The 18018-nt window shown below is 39.4% G+C and overlaps 1 protein-coding gene across 1 annotated transcript; it reads right to left on the bottom strand.

Moving 5' to 3' along the window:
• Positions 1–603: 603 nt before the first annotated feature.
• Positions 604–2728, bottom strand: GCK72_000453 (uncharacterized protein; the record flags this gene model as incomplete). The annotated part of the gene is made up of 4 exons (XM_053722503.1): positions 604–774; positions 2098–2198; positions 2300–2345; positions 2636–2728. 4 exons carry the CDS (start codon positions 2726–2728, stop codon positions 604–606), a joined length of 411 nt encoding a protein of 136 aa, XP_053591148.1.
• Between the last annotated feature and the right edge of the window lie 15290 nt (positions 2729–18018).

The following is an 18018-nucleotide window of genomic DNA, read 5'->3' on the forward strand; positions in this document are numbered from 1 at the left end:
CATTTCTAGGAGATTCATGTTTTTGAGTTGCGGATTTTAGATTGATGTAGATGATGAAACAATAAGAAATTTCGTAGGATTTTTTGGAAATTCTGGAGCAAAATCACTTATTTCTGTACCGAACGACTTGACATCGTGGCGAGACCCATCAGAGCTTCATGTCTCCGTTTTCGTTATTTGAAAATCAGAATTTTTTGCTACCGTAAGACTTGAAAGTGATCGTGGCGAGACCCATCACATCACGTTTTCTCTTTGACCTATTCTTGAGATCGCGACGAGACCCAGTTCTTCTAAATTGAGCATGATTTCACTCGTTTTGAAGTCGAAATCGTGCCAAGAGCCATGTCACCTCAATAGAGCACGCTTTCGAACTCTGACCTATTTTAGGCTACCGTAGTCTTCTTAGCAGTCTAGATCGTGCCAAGACCCATCTCATCTCCATAGAGCACGCTTCCGCCTACTCGAACTCTGACCCATTTTAGGCTACAGTAGTCTTTTTACTTTATTAATCTAGATCGTGTCAAGACCCATCTCATCTCAAGGCTACTTTATACTACCGTACTTCCGATCCCATATAAGCCTAGATCGTGTCAAGACCCAACCCTAGACCAAATCCTGACTCCAAAACTTTGTCTGGAGACCAAAAGTCTCAAAATCATCACCATTGTCCACCAGGTGCTCTTCTCTCCAGTGGACGCGAAAACCCATATCTCTTCCCAAAACAAATGATAACCAATGTCCAACTCCCTCCTCCTCCACAAATTCGATCCCGACCTAGCTATTAACAAGATTTACGAGGTGCTCTTGGTGCCCTTCGCCTCACCACCATTTCTCGACTCCTTTTCTCATTTGCCATTATCATTAATCTCGTGTACCCGCCTAGCTTCTCCCTCTCTCCCTCTTCTCCCTTCTAGCTTGTGTTCGACCAACACCGAGACACGGAAAATGACACGAAAAGTGTGATTATTCGCACCCCCCTCTGGAGCAGAAGAAGAAGATTATCATCGCTCCTCTCGACTCAATTCGAAAGGCGCGAAGGTGTCCGGTTTCAGAGAAAAAGCATAGATACTACTGACATGATATGACACCCTGAAGGAGTCTCTCTCGACTATCACATCTCTTTCTGCTAGACACATGTTCTCGGCTGGTTTTTGTTGGTGTCCAATTTCTGGGATTACTGTAACACATAACAGGGTTCGTGAAAAGGAGAAGGAGGGAATAGAGAGATCTTTGACTTTTAGGTGCTGGAATTTGGAGGGTGATCTTGTAATAGGGGTAGTTGGGGTCCCTCTTTTTCTAAATCTAAACGAATTTATCGTATTTTTTACGAAAAAAACCTATTTTTTGGGATTTTAGATTACAAAAATTGAAGTTTCGCTGAAAATTCAGAGAAATTAAGTTGCTTTCACTTAAAAGCCGAGTTTTTGACGATCTTCCGTCAAAAATTGAATTTTCTGTTGAAAATTCAGAGAAATGCAGTTTTTCCCTTAAAAATCGAATTTTCGAGCGAAAAAAAATAGATATTTTCTCTGAAAGTTGGTGAAAATCTCTCTTTTTGATTGAAAACCACAAAATTTCGAAGAAAAAAAAAATCAGATTTTCAGAGCAAATTTTAGAAAGGTTTTAGAATTTGAATATTCACCTTAAAACTGAATTTTAACGATTTTCAGTCAAAAATAGGCTTTTCTTTGAAAACTAGTGAAAAATCTCTATTTTTTTTGAAAACAACAAAATTTCGAGAAATAAAAACAGATTTTCAGAAAATCGAATTTTCAGCTTAAAACTAAATTTTTAGTATTTTTCTGACTCCTAATTGCTTTTTTTCTCAAAAATTTCATATTTTTACAGTAAAAAATCGAAATCTCTAAAATTCGAAATTTTCATTTTTCAGCTAAAAATTTGAATTTTTGCTATTTTTCCGTTCGAAATAAGGTTTCTAAATTGGAATTTTCAGCTTAAAACTGAATTTTCCGATTTTTTCGACTCCTAATTGCTTTTTTCCTCAAAAAATTCTCATTTTTACAGTAAAAATCCAATTTTTTGAAAACTTTAACTTTCACCTTAAAATTTCTATTTTCGCTATTTTCCCCCTATTACCTTACTACACGTGGAAACCGACGTGGTATCCAAAAGACTTCCGACACTTCCACGTGGGATCGTTGTCGTCGTCGTGGTGGTTGAGGATGTGTTGTGTCCTCCTAAAACCAATAAAAATGCATGTTCCCAGTGAAATTATATTTTTTATGCTTTTGGTTTTCTCGCATTCCCTTCAAAGCCTATCATTTTTTGTCGCACTCACGATTCTCCATGTTCTTGTCAGTCTCCTCTTCCTCCATTTTCAGTGTCTAAAAAATTTTTTCTTTGATTATAGCATGCACGTCGAGTCCCGACTAACCTTTGCAGATGCGCTCTATTGCCAACGGGGGTTACACATTGTCGTAGCGGTGAACTTTAGAACTTTCTGTGCATACCGTGGTGAACATTAGAATTTATTCGACGTTGAAAAATAATTAATTCTAATGTTCACCACGATATGCACAGAAAGTTTTAACGTTCACCACTACGACAATGTGTAACCCCCATGGCAATAGAGCGCATCTGCATAGGTTAGTCGGGACTCTACATGGATCTGTACCATGTTCATCGATGCCTTCGGCTCCAATATCGCTTTGAGCACATTCTCCGACAAACCATCCGCATTCGACCGTCTCGGCGCGCGCAAACTCATGATTCCACGTTTTTCCTTCCTGTCAATCCATTTTTATTGCATTTTGTAGAAGAGATGCATTAAGCCCTCATATTATTATTATAGTTATAATATATAATATGAGAACATTAGTTTTGAAATGTGGAGTGACATCTCCCACACTTTTCCCCTCTTTTTCCCTCTTTTCCACAAGACCTTTCAAGGTTTCTCACGTTATTACAGCCAAAAAAGTTGACTTTTTGACTTTGGCTTCTCTTCTTGTTCTCTTTACTCATTAATAATACCAGCAACACGTGTCCACACGAGCAGCTGTGATTTCTGCCACCTTTCGATCGTATATCAATCTTTCTCATCTTCTCAGGTACTACTAGTAGTATTACTAGGAGGGGCACCGGAAGACAAATCATCGATCCTTCCCCTCTCCAACCGATTTGACACAATTTCTCTCACAGGATATAAATTATAAATCTGTGGATCTAGGGGGAACACATTTTTTTGTGTGTTGGTGGTATAAACTGCCCACATGTTCCAATAATCGACCATAAGCTGTAAATTACCACTGAGATAGAGACATATGGTCGGTGTCGGTTTAAGGAGAGAGCATCAGGAGAAGGTTGTGTTGTGACAGTGATCTCGAGAAAGCTGTCAGTGTCAATTAGGATATCGTTTTGTATGACAATTGGTTTTATCGGATTTCGAATATTTAATAAGCAGACTTGCAACGGGCCGGGCCGGGCCGGGCCGGGCCGGGCCGGAATGAAAATTTCCAGGGCCCGGCCCGGCCCGGCCCGGCCCGTGGCCCGGCCCGGCCCGGCCCGGCCCGGCCCGGTCGGCCCGGAAGTTCAGTACTGAAAAAAATTCAAATTTTTTTTTCGAAAATTTCCCGATTTTTTTTGAAAAATATTTCTTAAAAACAATTTTTTGTAGGTTTCGAAGGTTTTTGAAAAATATACTTGAGGAAAAATATGAAAAATTTTCAGAAAATAAATTTTTGGACAAAAATTGTAGTGAAAAAAGTTCAAAAATTCAAATCCGGGCCGACCGGGCCGGGCCGGGCCGGAGCTTTCTCGGCCCGGCCCGGCCCGGCCCGATCGGGCCGGGCCGGGCCGGGCCAAAACCGGGCCGGGCCGGCCCGGAATCTTGCAAGTCTGTTAATAAGTATTGGCTTAGAAACCATTTGAGCTGACTTGTGAGATATCGGTCTTTTCGTCTAGAAAGTATCCTTTTTCGCCAAATTTTCAGACGAACTCTTGAAAATCGGTCTTTTAGCTAAATCTGGAAGCCGAAGATTTTCAGCTCTAGATCTTGCAATTAGCTGATTTCCATGTCTTGAAATGTCTGAAACTGAGATTTTTCAGAATCTCTTTTTCCAGCACTTCCAGACAAAGAACCTTCAGAATCCACAAGTTTCAGGGATTCTAGTGGTATAGTGGTATCAGATCTATCAGTGTCACTTCTGAGACTAGAATACGTGAGGATTCTGATTCTTCTAAACTGGAAATTTCTAAAAATGAGATTTTTCAGAATCTCATTATCTAGAATGTTCCAAATTCCGCTATTTCAGACATTTTTCAAAATCTGATAATCGGTCCAGAACCTGACTTTCTAGTCATCTATCCTAATAGACTCTTCTCTCTATTTTCGACGATTAATCCGATTGCGTTGTGTTAGAACAATGTTATTCAACACACTTAATATTCCAGGTGTCATAACAAAACTGTATAGAGCACTTCTCGTCTCGATTATCCTGACACATGACCTCCGAAGGGGGATTTACGAGCTCTTCAATAAACAGTCACATAGTTCCACAACACAGTTCCAAAAGTTGCGTAATGCAATAAATTGCGTATTTGATGATGTGTGTAGCGAAGCGATATTTTCCCATTTAATCCACGCATTTGTGTGGCCTTTTGTTTGTCTCTCATTTAAACAACGGGGTCCTCATCTCTCGTAATAGATAGCTTAGCAGGTGTAGAGACATACACTGTGTTCACACGCCTTTTGTTGACATCGCTTAACTGGATAATGAAGTGTTTTTCTTCATTCCCCTCTTGCCTTCTGAAGAGAAGAAGAAGAAGATGTCAACGAGTCTAGGGGTCAATCAAAAAGTGTTGCGCAAGTCTGGGCCTATCAAAACGGGCTTACAGCAGATCTTGGCAGATGATCGGGACAAGATTACGAAACACTACGCGTGTTTCGGATCTCCCCTATTCCCTTCCTTTCTGACCTTTCTCTGTTGTGGTTAGTGGGTAATTGGAGCGAGAGATTGAAACTACTGATGACTCGATTTCCACGGTGTACAATGTCAGAAATAAACATTTCTCTCGTCTCGGATTATAAACAATCTCCGAGGGGTCCCCAACACTAACACTAACATGAAAACGACCTGCAATTTATCAATTGCGACACGTCGTTTCGGTTGGCGTCGGAGGAGGCGGGAAGGGGACAGGCGCCCCTTGTCGTACATCGCTTTTCACCCCCCGATTCAGACCATGTTGTTTCATCGCCGGTGTGGACACCTGACACCTCGAGAGCCTGTGATTATCACTTCTCACTTCTGAGTCCACTCAACACTCAATTCTTTATGTGTTCCCCGCTGATTAGCCACAAAAACAACTATGACATTTATAGGGGGTGGTCTTGGGGAATTCTGCCGGTACTTTATGTGTTTTTTGGCCGGAAATGAGCAATGAACGGATTTCAGGGATAGGATAGAGAGAAATTTGGATTTTTTTGAAAATTACTAAATTTTCGAGATTTTCCAATTTTCATTGTTATGAAAATGAGCGGCTCTAACATTGAAAATTGCGCTTAAAATGAGTTGTTTTAAGCCGAAAAATCAGAATTTTTCCAAAAAGATTTTTTTGAAAATTCAGAATTTTACCAATTTTATTGTATTTGCTGTTCTATAACTTTGAATGTTTGAAATTTAGCACCAAAAATAGCATTTTTCTCGAAAAAAATCTGATTTTTCTATTGAAATTTTATCAAAATTTCAGCATTTTCGGACTGTCAGCATAATATTTAAACCAAAATGCGATATTTGAGAGAAATGACAAGATTTCTGCATTTTTTCTGCAAATTTTGATAATTGAGAAAAAATCGAAAAATCAGATTTTTCGAAAAAAATGATACTTTTTGCAGTAATTTTAGAATATTCAACGTTTTTTACAAAAAATTGTTGAAATTCTCAATTTTCTAAAAAAAAAATTCGAAAAATTCTGTTTTTTCGGCTAAAACAACTCATTTTGAGCTCAATTTTCAATTTTAAAGCCACTTCACTATGAAATTTCTGAAATTTCGGTTTAAAACAGCTAAAATTTTCAAGCTTCGAGCTTACAACCAAATTGCTGAAATTCTGAATTTTCAAAAAAAAAAAATTTTTAATAATTTTTTTCGAAAAGTACCGATTTATTTCGGTTATAAATGCTAGTTTTTACTCAATTTTTGATTTTAAAAGCACTTCACTATGAAATTTCTGAAATTTCGGTTTAAAACAGCTAAAATCTTCAAAACTTTTGCAAAATCTGATTTTCTAGAGAATTTTCTAGCATTTTTGTTGAAATTTTTTAGTTTTTTTTGTTGAAAAACCCCAATTTTGTCCCCTTATCTCTATCCCTTTCCCGCTTCAAGAAAACCATTACTAACCGCTTCCGGTTGAGCTGAAACTCATCCTTCCGGTAGCTATAGCTCAATCCCAGTTTCGACCTCCCTGACGTCCAAAATATCGCCATAAGATAAGCATCAAACAACTTCACACCCCTTAGGAGGCAATTAGAATAAGATCGAAATGAAAGATAAGAGAAGTCGTGTCACATCTTCTTCTTCTTAATTAGGTAGTCAGGTATCACGGCTTATCCACGTCCTCAACCCTGACCTCTCCAAGGAAGATTTGAATATGATGAACACTTGTAACGGATCGGACCAGTGAGTATAAGACACCCCTGGATGTCCGGTCTAATCGCATAATTATAACTGTCAATCGGTGCCTACATAGAGATATTTCCTCCTCCTCCTCGACTACAGGTGCCGCCTGCTAATTAAGCAGATTTTGTGTGTACAGAGAGAGGTAATACAGTCTCGATTACAGACAGGTGTTGACCCGTATGATATACAACGCACCCACATTTTGAAGCATTCGAATGGAATGAATACAAATATTAGGAGGACGGGCGGTACAATATATCAGTTGAGCCCCGCCGCAAAAAGAGAGCGAGAAAGTAGATAAATAATCGGAGGGTAAATGATCAATTACTTCTTTTTCTTCACTCCTTTTATTCCTTTGAAACCCACTTGTAATCGAGCCAATTCCTTCCAGGCACTAGTAGCCGTGGGGGAAATATTTGCGGGCCACCGCCGGCGCATTTTGAAGCAATTTCCTTTGCTTTTAGGGCATATGTTTTCTCAAATTAATGTGTTCTCATTTGCATTTTGGCATCATGTTCAACATGGTGGACATGCTCGGGCCCGGTGGTGTGACACTTCAATCTGCTTTATTTAGCCCCTTTTGAAATTCGCACCCCCCTCCCACTTACAATGATTTTCGATGGAAATTCCGATGGATTTGTGGAGAATTCGGTAGAAATTCGTTTTTTTGTGCTGAAAATTCAAAAATTTTAGTTATAATTAGCGTTTTTTTTGAGAAAAATGATTAAAAAATAAATTTAAATTTAAGAAAATGTCTCGTAAATCTTCTTCGTGGCGAAACCCGAAAAAGTTTTAGAGAATGCGCCTTTAAAGATTACGGTAAAGGTCTAAAAAATATTTTTCGAAACATTTTCCGGAAAAAATCAAAAACTACTAGTTTTTCGCAAATTTCGAAGCAAAAAACAATAAAAATAGATTTTTGAATTTAATTTGCAGGTTTTCGCAACAAAAAATCATAAAAATCATCATTTTTACAAATTTTGCATTTTCGCTGCGAGACCCAATAACAATTTTCGGGATGCGCCTTTAAATTTAAACCTTTTTCTTACGGTTTTCAATTATAATATCCGAAATTTTTGAAAAATCCCCAAATAAATATGGAATTTCCCAAATATTAAAATGACGAGATTGATGCAAAACCCGAAATAAAGTGTTATCTGTTTCGGAAGTAATACTCAATTACCTGCTTTACTCACTTCCCCAATATACACTGGAATATCAACCGGAAACACGCATTTTTTGCAAGTGCAACGTTTCATGACAACTGCGTCAAACGGCCATGACAATCATTTTTGACTTTTCCGGTGTATGTCGTCGTGACATCAATTGATAAGCGGAGATCTGAATCGTTTTTTTTTTTCTTCGAATCCCAATTTGGATTGGTATTCTTGCCAAAGTTATTACTGTAGTTTGATCATCTTCGCCGGTGCCAACGCTCGCCTCGTTCGCCTCTCACCAAACACTGTGTTAAGCGTCGATAATCTGAGACAAACATATCGTTAACACGGATTGTCAAGTGTTTGAACATTTCACTCACTCCTCTCACAAGCTTACAGGAAACATACACAAAACACACAAACTAAGGCTCTTTTTCTTTTTCTCGCCATCCACTTTTTCCCTATGATATTTTCGACAATCATAGTGTTCACTGTACATGCCAAGTTTTATGGGTCCCTCTCGGATTATCATCGCGTATCACTCGTTATCTGCCCATCAATCCCCATTACAGGAAGGGAAGATGTTAACAGTTCTGTCATTACCTCATCCCCCTATCCAATACAAGTCATAAATCGTTTCTAAGTACCTCGAGATCTCAATCTTCTGGAATAGTATATATACAAACAACACCTGTGGCGAAGAACGAGGAGTTCACGACCTTTTTAGTGGACACGTGTTGATGAATTAACGTGATGGATATGTTTTGAGTGTCACAAAGGTGTCATATAGTAGAAAATCGAGATTAATATAGATGAGGTTTAGTGGGGTACGGTATATGGAGTGGGAAAAAAAGAAACAAAAAATGTTGCCACCACCAAAACCCGAACCCCAAACCGTTTGGGTGACAATGTAGAACACAAGCCACTGCGCCATCCCAGCGCCGCTGAAGACTAAGGTTCAAGGAATACAAGAAAGGGGACGCCGTTAGCTCTGTGAGAAGCTCCTGAAAAATTGAATTAAAAACATTTTTTGAGAATTTTTGCAAGAACTTTTTTTTCTGGTCCGTCAGAAAGGAACACGTCTTCCGTTTAATTACTTCTACTACCGTAGTCGATGTAATTCCTTTTGTTGAACCCAACTCTCCTTTTTCTGAAAAAAGAGAGGGTACCACCGCCACCGCTCCAGAAACCCATTTCCCCACTTTTCTGCTCCTCATAAATTGTTCCGACACCTCATGTCTACATACCCCTCTTTCCCCCCACCGCTCTCCCTTCGCCTAAGCTCCGCCCACAATTCTCGGAGACTCCGCCTTCCCCTACACGTTCGGTATGCTTCCTTCCTCTCAATCATCCATCGTTTTGACATCAATTCTACACAGGCTCTTCACTGTTTTTGTTAGTTTGTTGCAACAACACAACAACTACATATTATTATGTGTTGTTGTGACCCCCCGGGAGTGTTGTAATAACTAAATAAAGGCGGGAATGATGACCCGTAAAAGAGACATGTTAACACAAAAAGTGACACACAATAGTAAGTAAATGCATTACACCGTGTGTAGTACCGTTTTTTTTCTTGCTTACCTGCTGTGGTGTCTTCATTTTTTGTCTTCTTCTTCGCCTACCCCCTTTCATCATCATCATCATCATCGTCTTCTCTCCTCTTTTTGGCCACTTCTTTACAACACTTCGGACAACAACGAGACATGCCATTCTCCTGTTTAAACTTCTTTTCTCTCGGTGTCCCTCTAACCGTTCTGACCATTACCTAATTGCTTCTTACTTTCTATTCTTAAAATGTATCATTCTTGACGAAAAGGTTCGCGCAGCTTCCTTTGTCTTCTGATTCGACACTGTCTTTGTTTTCGGGTCAGTTTTACCATTTCTTGTAGAATCTTGTCTTGAATCTAGTGGTCAATTCCTATCCTGTCTACCGTAGCCAGCTTATCATTTCCTGCCGGCACCTGTATCCCCTTCCACGTAAACCTTTTCGCTGGCCGCGTGGCTCAGGTGGGTGTGCGCCCGTTTGTCACACTACACTATTTGGGGTTATTGGTTCGTGTTTTGCTGCGGCTTTGTGGTTTTTTTGTTTTTTGCATTATCAAATTTGCGTTTAACTTTCACTTTCTTGATTACCTGGAACGATTTTTTATTTTTTTTCTTCTCTTCTCCCCGATACTATCTTCTCCATTTTTCCACCCTTCATCAATTTTTTTCTCTTCTCTTCCGTTCCCCCGCTCCCCTAAATTCTCGTAATTTCCACTAAATCATTTTTATCTCCAAATTCAAATCTACGCGTGTTCCTATTTAGTATTACTTCAATTTTCACTTGTTCTACACTCCTAGGCTTCCCTTCCACGAAGCTCCGCCCCCCGTCCCCACCTCACGGCGTGTCTATTGGCGGATGGGCGGAGCCTAATCGGAGGAAGAGAGACACACCGCCGGCCCGCCGGGGCGATCTGCAGAAGATTGCTCAACAAGTTGTTGAACATAAGGTCCCCCCTTGTCTTCTTCTTCTTCATCTTCTCGAATTATCAATCAAAAACTTTTCGTTTTTTTTCATTTCTCGTTTCACTCCTCAACCACACTCCTTATCGCTTACTGCCTCCTTTGTGCTCCGTTTCGTCGTCGTTTTGACGAGAAAAAAAGCTGGAAAACTCACTGATAACAGAAGTTCTTATTCTTATTTATTGTGTTCAGATCACATATATAAATTATCTTCAAAATGATGCATTACGCCCATCAGGTCCGTTTTTGACGTTTTTGATGTACACTAACTTTTTTGTCTTTCTTTGATCTACCGTGTTTTCTCTTTTGTGAGTGTTTTTTAGAAAGATTTTTGTATGGTAAGAAAGCTGAAATCATGAGGATTCAAAATCTGTTTATATTTTTTATATCGGACAAAATTGAGCCAAGTTACAAAGCTTTGAAGTAAGCGGAGTCTTCAAAACGTTGTAACTCGGTGAGTTTTGATCCTGTAAAATTTTTGAGAACAGATTCTGAATCCTTAGGTTTTCAGCTTTCCAGACGTATAAGTTTTGTAGTTAAAAAATTGAGAATTCAGTATCTTTTTTCAACGTTTTCCTAGAAACCGAATCCTCACGTCTTGATCTTCCTAACATTCCTAGTAACTCCATGTTTTCCTTTTTTCTTTGGAGTTTTTTGTCCGTTTCCTTAAGTTTTGTCTGGTCACCCTAAAATCTCATCCTAATTTCTTCCAGATAAAAATGGAAAAGTCGGAAGAAGTCGCGACACCAGCTGCTCCCTCATCCGACGTTCTACGCGGAATGCTCCCACCAAATCTTCTCGGTCAATTCCAGATCCATCCAAACACCATGACTCAATTCCTCCAGGCTCAAGCCGCCGCCGCTCAACAACCCAACCTAGTATTTCCCGGAGTTCCCATGTTCACACCGGGTCTTCCCGCTGATTTTAAGCCAGAAATGTTGATGGGTGCCGGCGGTCCCGGACCGATACCGTTCATGTTCGGAGACCCTCATCGACTGTATCATCCGTACGCAATGGATGGAATGAAGAAGAGAAATGCGACACGCGAAGCGACGGCACCACTCAAAGATTGGCTTCACACGCATCGCAAGAATCCGTATCCGTCGAAAAATGACAAGTTGATGTTGGCAGTGACAACCGGGATGACACTGACACAGGTATGCTCTATAGCCTACTACAGTACTCCCCAATATTTGCTCATTCTATTATCCATTCTCAAATTGATTCATCACTTTCGAATTCTCTCCCGCAGTGTTATTGTAACATTCTTTCCAATTTTGACCAGAGACACGACAAAAAAAGGGAAAAGATGTCGTTGGTAGATAAGCGACAATGATGACACCTCTCGTATATACTCACACCCCGCTTAATTAATGTGTTTCAAGAGAGACAATACGAGAAATGTGTGTTTCAAACCAAAGAATTACTAGTATTGCCTAAAAACCAACAACCTTGGCGCCAAAAAGTTTTGAATTTTTTGAATTTGGGGTCTGCGCATGCCTTACGGAAATGCCTGAGCGTTAATTAGAGTTAATGCCTGAGCGTTAATTAGAGGTAATTAGGCCGAAATTTATATAAAACTGCTTGAAAGCGCTTAAAATCGGCTAAATTCGCCAAAAAAAAAAAAGCAAAAGTTTCGAATTTCGAAAATTTCAAAATTTCGTCCAAATTTCTTGAGACCTATTTCAAAAAATGCGGAATTTTTTTCTGATTCTAACGGTATTAGTTTTATGCCGCAAAATGTTGATGTCGCGAAGCATTTTTTGATTTTCGATTTTCGAATTAAAAATATTTTTTAGTTGGGGGCCGCACCGGTAGCTTCAAATGACTCGGAAATCCTTATTTGAAAGTTTCAGAGCACAAAAATACTACCATTAGAATTAGCGAAAAATTTGCTGTCTTTTGATGTCAAATTTGACGAAAAAAATTTTTTTGAAAAAATTTTCCAAAAAATAAATTCTAGGTCTCGACATGGTTCGCGAATGCTCGCCGACGTCTGAAGAAGGAGAACAAGATGACGTGGTCACCACAGAATCGACGAGGCGACGGATGCGACGACGATGACGACGACTTTGACGATGACATGAACCGCCCATCGAGCTCCACCTCAATTAATTCTGAAAGAAAAGGGGAATCCCTCTTTGGGAAACCCCATCTAGCCTCCCCAACGCCTTCAGGAGAATCTGGAGGTTCAGATGACTTGACGACACCAAAGAAGGAGCCGATCTCTCCAATGCCCACAAATGATTTGGACTCGCCGAAACGGAAACCCAAAATGTGGTCGATTGAAGACGTGACGACTTCAGATGACGATTCATCGAAGAAGGTATGCATTGAGACCCAGAATTGTATAGATTTTACGAGTTTCTAAAACTTTTACGAAATGGACTTAAAAACTATATGTTTAGTGAGAGGGGAGCAAATAAACCTTATTCTTCTTCCTCCCCATGTAGTGCACATATTTTATAGAGATGTTAAACTAGTATGAATCATTCACAGGCAGACAGAGAGCAAACTTTTGAGGTGAAGCCGACACAGGACCTCGCGTTTAACAACAAACACACATACAACTTTTATACATATGAAGTACAATAAGAGTGATAAAATAGAGTTTTGCAAAAAAAGCAAAAAAGGTTTGTAAAATAGCGAGAGTCGAACCAGCATTGCTTGCGCAGGGACCACCGCGTTACCGCCTGCGCCACGCGGCGTCAAATTGTGGAGTGACGCCAGGGTGGTGATAAAAGTGCGCCTTCCACCAAATTGCTCGCCACGTCACAAAAATTTTTTCAGCACTCCCCGCCATCATCAGACGAGGACGTATCAACCGGAAGTCTGCTATTCCACTCGGCTATGATGAAGAAACAAATGGAAATGATTGCGAGAATGAACCCATTCATGTTCGCCCAAATATTCGCCCAACAAGCCGCCCAAACCCAACAAATCTCGCTACTGGCACCCCAATCGACTCCGCCCAACGAAGCAGGTGAGCAGGTGAAGGTGAGCAGGTACATTAATACCCTGTATCGAACGAAATGTCTTGTCTCTCCCTTATCACCAAAGTGATTGACAGCCCGCTGAACACCGTGCGCGCTTGTACATGTAAACGTAATCCGCTTAATTTTTCTCAAAGTTGTTATCCGATTGATTCGAAAACGCTTCATTCCATCATAATTCGCCCCGCGAAAAGGGCAAAGTTGCATCTGTGTATTTGCAACTGAAAACCTCTTCTAGTTCAAACAAAAAAGTGAACCAATGTAATAACTTTGTTCGAAACGTCGTCTTCGAGAAGCGCGTCGGTTGGGGGCTTAAAGTCATTGACCCCACGGATTAGTGTGCCTTCATGTTCTTTTTTTGGTTTTGACTCCTTTCAAATGAGGGGCGCCAGCTCCTTCTTCCACACAATGATATATGGGCGATTTGATCCGTTCGTATAGTTGATGGGAAACTCGGAGACGAAGAACACGCGCGGAACATGGTGCCTAGTTATGAAATATGGTACGGGCAAGAAATTTTAGAAATTTTGAAAATTTGGAAGCTAGTGCGCTCTATTAAATTGGAAATATCCAATATTTCCGAAAAATGAACATTTTCGAAAATTTTTGATTTTCATTATGGTCAGTGTCAGTGACCCATATGGTCAGTGTCAGGGATGCGCGGTACTGTGAATTTCGAAAAATGGAGAAAAAAGCAGTTTCACAGAGTATGCTGGAAAACCTTTAGGCTAGTGCGCTCTATTGATTTGGAAATATCCCATAATTCGGAAAAAGTGAAATTTTTCGAAATTTTTCGATTTACATTATTGTCAGTGTCAGTGACCAACATGGTCAGTGTCAGGGATACGCGGTACTATGAGTTTCGAAAAATACGGAATTTTCGAACTAAAGGCATTTTCACAGAGTATGCTATAGGATAGTGCGCTCACACGGCTATTAGGGTTACTGTAGTAGTCAGAAATCGAACATTTTCGAAATGATCCGATTTTCCTTTTGTCAGTGTCACTGACGCTTTTGGTCACTGTAGTTGCTCTAATCAAAACTCAAAAAATCACTATTTTCTCCATCTTAAATTCTAAATTTTTGTCATTTCCAGGTCTGAACTCCCAAGCGGAATCGACACCATCACCAGTCTCCTCACCAACGTCTTCTCCTCGATCCCACCAAGAGTAGAGACTCCGGTTTGCTGATGGACGTTTAATTATGATATGTAGACGGGTCTTCGTATTTCATTTTTTTTTCTTTTTTTCTTGATTTATTTTGGTCTCTCTCGTTCTTCACTCTCTCATAAGATGTACAGTATTGTCGCTCCCTCTTATCCCATCAGAATTCCATTCGGTTACTGTAGTTTATTAGGCTCTTTTTCTTTTCCGTCTCAAAGTTTTATAAATTTCCATGACGTTCTTTTTCCCCCCATTTTTCCTTTCCAATTTTCACAGGATTCATCTAGTTTTTGAGCTTATTTCTTCTGAAGAACGGTCGTTCACTTTTCTCTTTTCCCGCCAATAATTGGAAGTACTTTAGAATTGCATTTTCTGTTTCTATTGCTTTGAAATCTCTCTTTTTTCTCTCTCATCTCATTTCACAGTTTTCTTTTTGCAAACAGATACAATTTAGAAAAATGAAAAAGTTTTAATATTTGAACGCGTATAATTGGCAGAGGGAGTGGGAATATGAGAACTGGAAAATGCTGAATTGGATTCAGAGAACGTGGGAATGTACCGTGGAAAAGGTCGGGGAATTCTGAGTTTGCTGAAAATGTCAATTCAGGTAAAACCTGGGTAACGACTAGAATGTTCGTGCAGAAAATTTTAGGCCTCTAACAATGAAAGTCCTCAAAATCTTCCCTGTCAAACGACTCAAGAATTTGGCCCCTTTTACTTTCGCGTCCGTGGATTCAGATTCTGAAATAACTGTGACCAGATATATAATGTCACAATAAATGCAATACAAAGTATATAAAATTTTACACTGCAAGAGTAATGAACTCACAACCATTCGACGTCATACAGTACTGGGCAAAAAGATACGAACTTTGGCCATTTTCAGATGAAATTGTCCCACTTTTAGAGTGGGTTACGGTAATTCTCATTGCCAAACCTAGTAGGTTTTTATTGAATCATACAGATAAAAAGTAGAGCTTCATTTTTGTAGTTGACAACTTTTTTGTTGGGACAATCCCTAGCAAGTTACGTATCGTCAATCGACCAATTTCAGTGAAAAATAGTGTCATTTTAGAGCTGTCGTCTTAAAATGACCATAACTCTCAAGGGATTGCCTGTACAAAAAGTTGTCGACTACAAAAATGGAGTTCTACTTTGATCTAAATGATACTTGGTTGGACGATCAGAATTACTATGACACACTCTCAAAGTTGGACAATTTCAACTGAAAAAGGCCAAAGTTCACATCATTTTGCACAGTACTTTAACTCGGCTCACAGAAGGAATCAGCAGAGATTTATATCAGATTCGGAATTTACGGACTTGAAAGTATCAAGGGCAAAATTCTTGAGTAGTTTGAAAGAGGACACTTCAAGTACATGTAAAGCTGGACGTACCTGTTCATTGAGAAACGCTTATTTACATCTCTTACATCTACGAAACTTTCAATATGGAACTTGAGTTGAATAAGTTAGTTTAAAAATTTAGATCTTTTGAACAGAATAACGCACTTTTTTACTCTAAAAACTATCAGTTTCGATTACTATCAGGCTTGTTCAAAACCGGAAATCGGAATTTCCGATTTTTCCGATTTTCCGACTTTTAATGGAAAATTTTCCGACTATTTCCGAAAATTTGATTTTTTGAGGTACTGAAAAAAACAATCGGTTGATGCGTTTTGACTATCAGAATAGCGGGCCTGACAATTAATATGTTGTTTTTCTTACTTACTCTCGATAATATCATTGATATTTCAATTATATTCCTTGATTTCAGGCCCGAATGTCGTTTTTGTCATTTTCCGAAATTATCCGAATTTTCCGGAGAACAAGCCTGATTACTATGAACAACTTTATTTTTAGCAATTTTTTGTACGAGACCGCACTGTGAAGTTACAGATCATCAATTCATACATACAGTTCTTTGTTTTGCTAAAATAAGGATGGTCGAAATAGATAAAATCACTTATTATTACTTCTTCCCAGAGCCCATATCCCCTCTGACAACCGAGTACAAGTTCACGACCCTCTACACACAAATACGTGATGTATGCCTGTTAGATTTGTTACGGTACAACGTGACACCTGTCTCATGCGTGTTCTCAACTGTAATTACGATAATCCTTATGAGTCCTCAGAGTGTCAAATAGTTGCACGATTGACGGGAGGGGATTTGAGACAATATTAGTTTTTGTAATGAGGGAAATGGGGGGGGGGGGTTGTAAAAGTGTGAGAAAACAAGATACAAGACAACTGCATTTATTTGGTGGCAGGGGTTTTTTGTATTCTGTATACTGAGAATCAGGAGTGGTCAACTTTGTGAGTGTGGCAAAGCCTCAATGATAGTTTCACAATATTTATAGTTTATGGATTATACAGAACACAAGTAGAGCTTTATTTTTGTAGTTGACAACTTTTTTGTACGGACACATCCTAAGAAGTTATCTATCGTCAAAGTAATTTTACGCAATGTTTGCCCTTTTTCAGTGCTTCAAAATGAGATTTTTGGGAGCTGTTTACATTGACTGCCTGTAACTTCTTAGGATGTGCCCGTACAAAAAAGTTGTCAACTACAAAAATGAAGCTCTGCTTTTCATCTATACACTCCATAAAGAATCAATATTGTGATACTATCAGGGAGGCCGTCTCACACTCAAAAGGTTGACCATTTTCAACTAAAAACTGCAAGTGTCGGCATTCTTCATGGCCGTATAACCCGTTCGACTTAGGTAATAATTTGGGCAGTTTTGAAACGGACAGTTCTGATTCGGGCGGTTCTATTTTAGGCGCGATTCTGATTCGGGTCAGCACCAAAATTAGGCATATTTATTTTGAGAACGCATTTCAATTTTTTGTTCCACTCAACACACACACAGAGCTATTCTCTGTTCTTGTCAAATTGTGAAATCTAAACGTAGGCGAAAAGCAACAAAAAAACACGACGACGGACAACGAATCTTCATTCATTACACCACAATATCTGTCTTTTTTTCGAAAACAAGGGGGGAAATACATGCACAATCTTCTGCTTCTTCTTCTCGTCTAACCCATGTAAACGCCTAATTGAAAATGAGACTCTTCTCCTAAACAAACACTGCTTCTCTACACGTTTCTTGACGCCTTCACACGAAGGGCTTCCGGTTTCAGAAGAAGAAGAAGAAGAAGAGAAAATGTGTTAAATTAAATGAGAACTGATTGAAAGAGTTTGGTTTGTTGGCGATTAGGCATCGAGGCTAATGTTTTTGGGAAGAAATTGAAATGGATGTTGAAAATAGTTGGATAGAGGGATTCTGAAAAAATAGGAAACCTGTTGGATATTCTAAAGAAAATCTGATCACCAGTACCGGCCAAAAGGACATCATATTTTGCATAGTTGTCACCGGGCCGGCCCGGGCCTTGAGACCTTGAGATAACTCGCTTCAAAATGGCAATTAGGAAGATCAACCTGTCGAATTGTAGGTCTCGGTGAGCTCTACTCGAGTCTATTTTCATTTTTACTGTGAGTTTAGTGTAAAATCTGTTAAGTGTCCGGGCCTTGAATCAAGACACGGCCACTAAATAGAT

The sequence above is a fragment of the Caenorhabditis remanei genome, chromosome I (assembly GCF_010183535.1).
Source record: "Caenorhabditis remanei strain PX506 chromosome I, whole genome shotgun sequence".
In the NCBI taxonomy this organism is placed as follows: domain Eukaryota; kingdom Metazoa; phylum Nematoda; class Chromadorea; order Rhabditida; family Rhabditidae; genus Caenorhabditis; species Caenorhabditis remanei.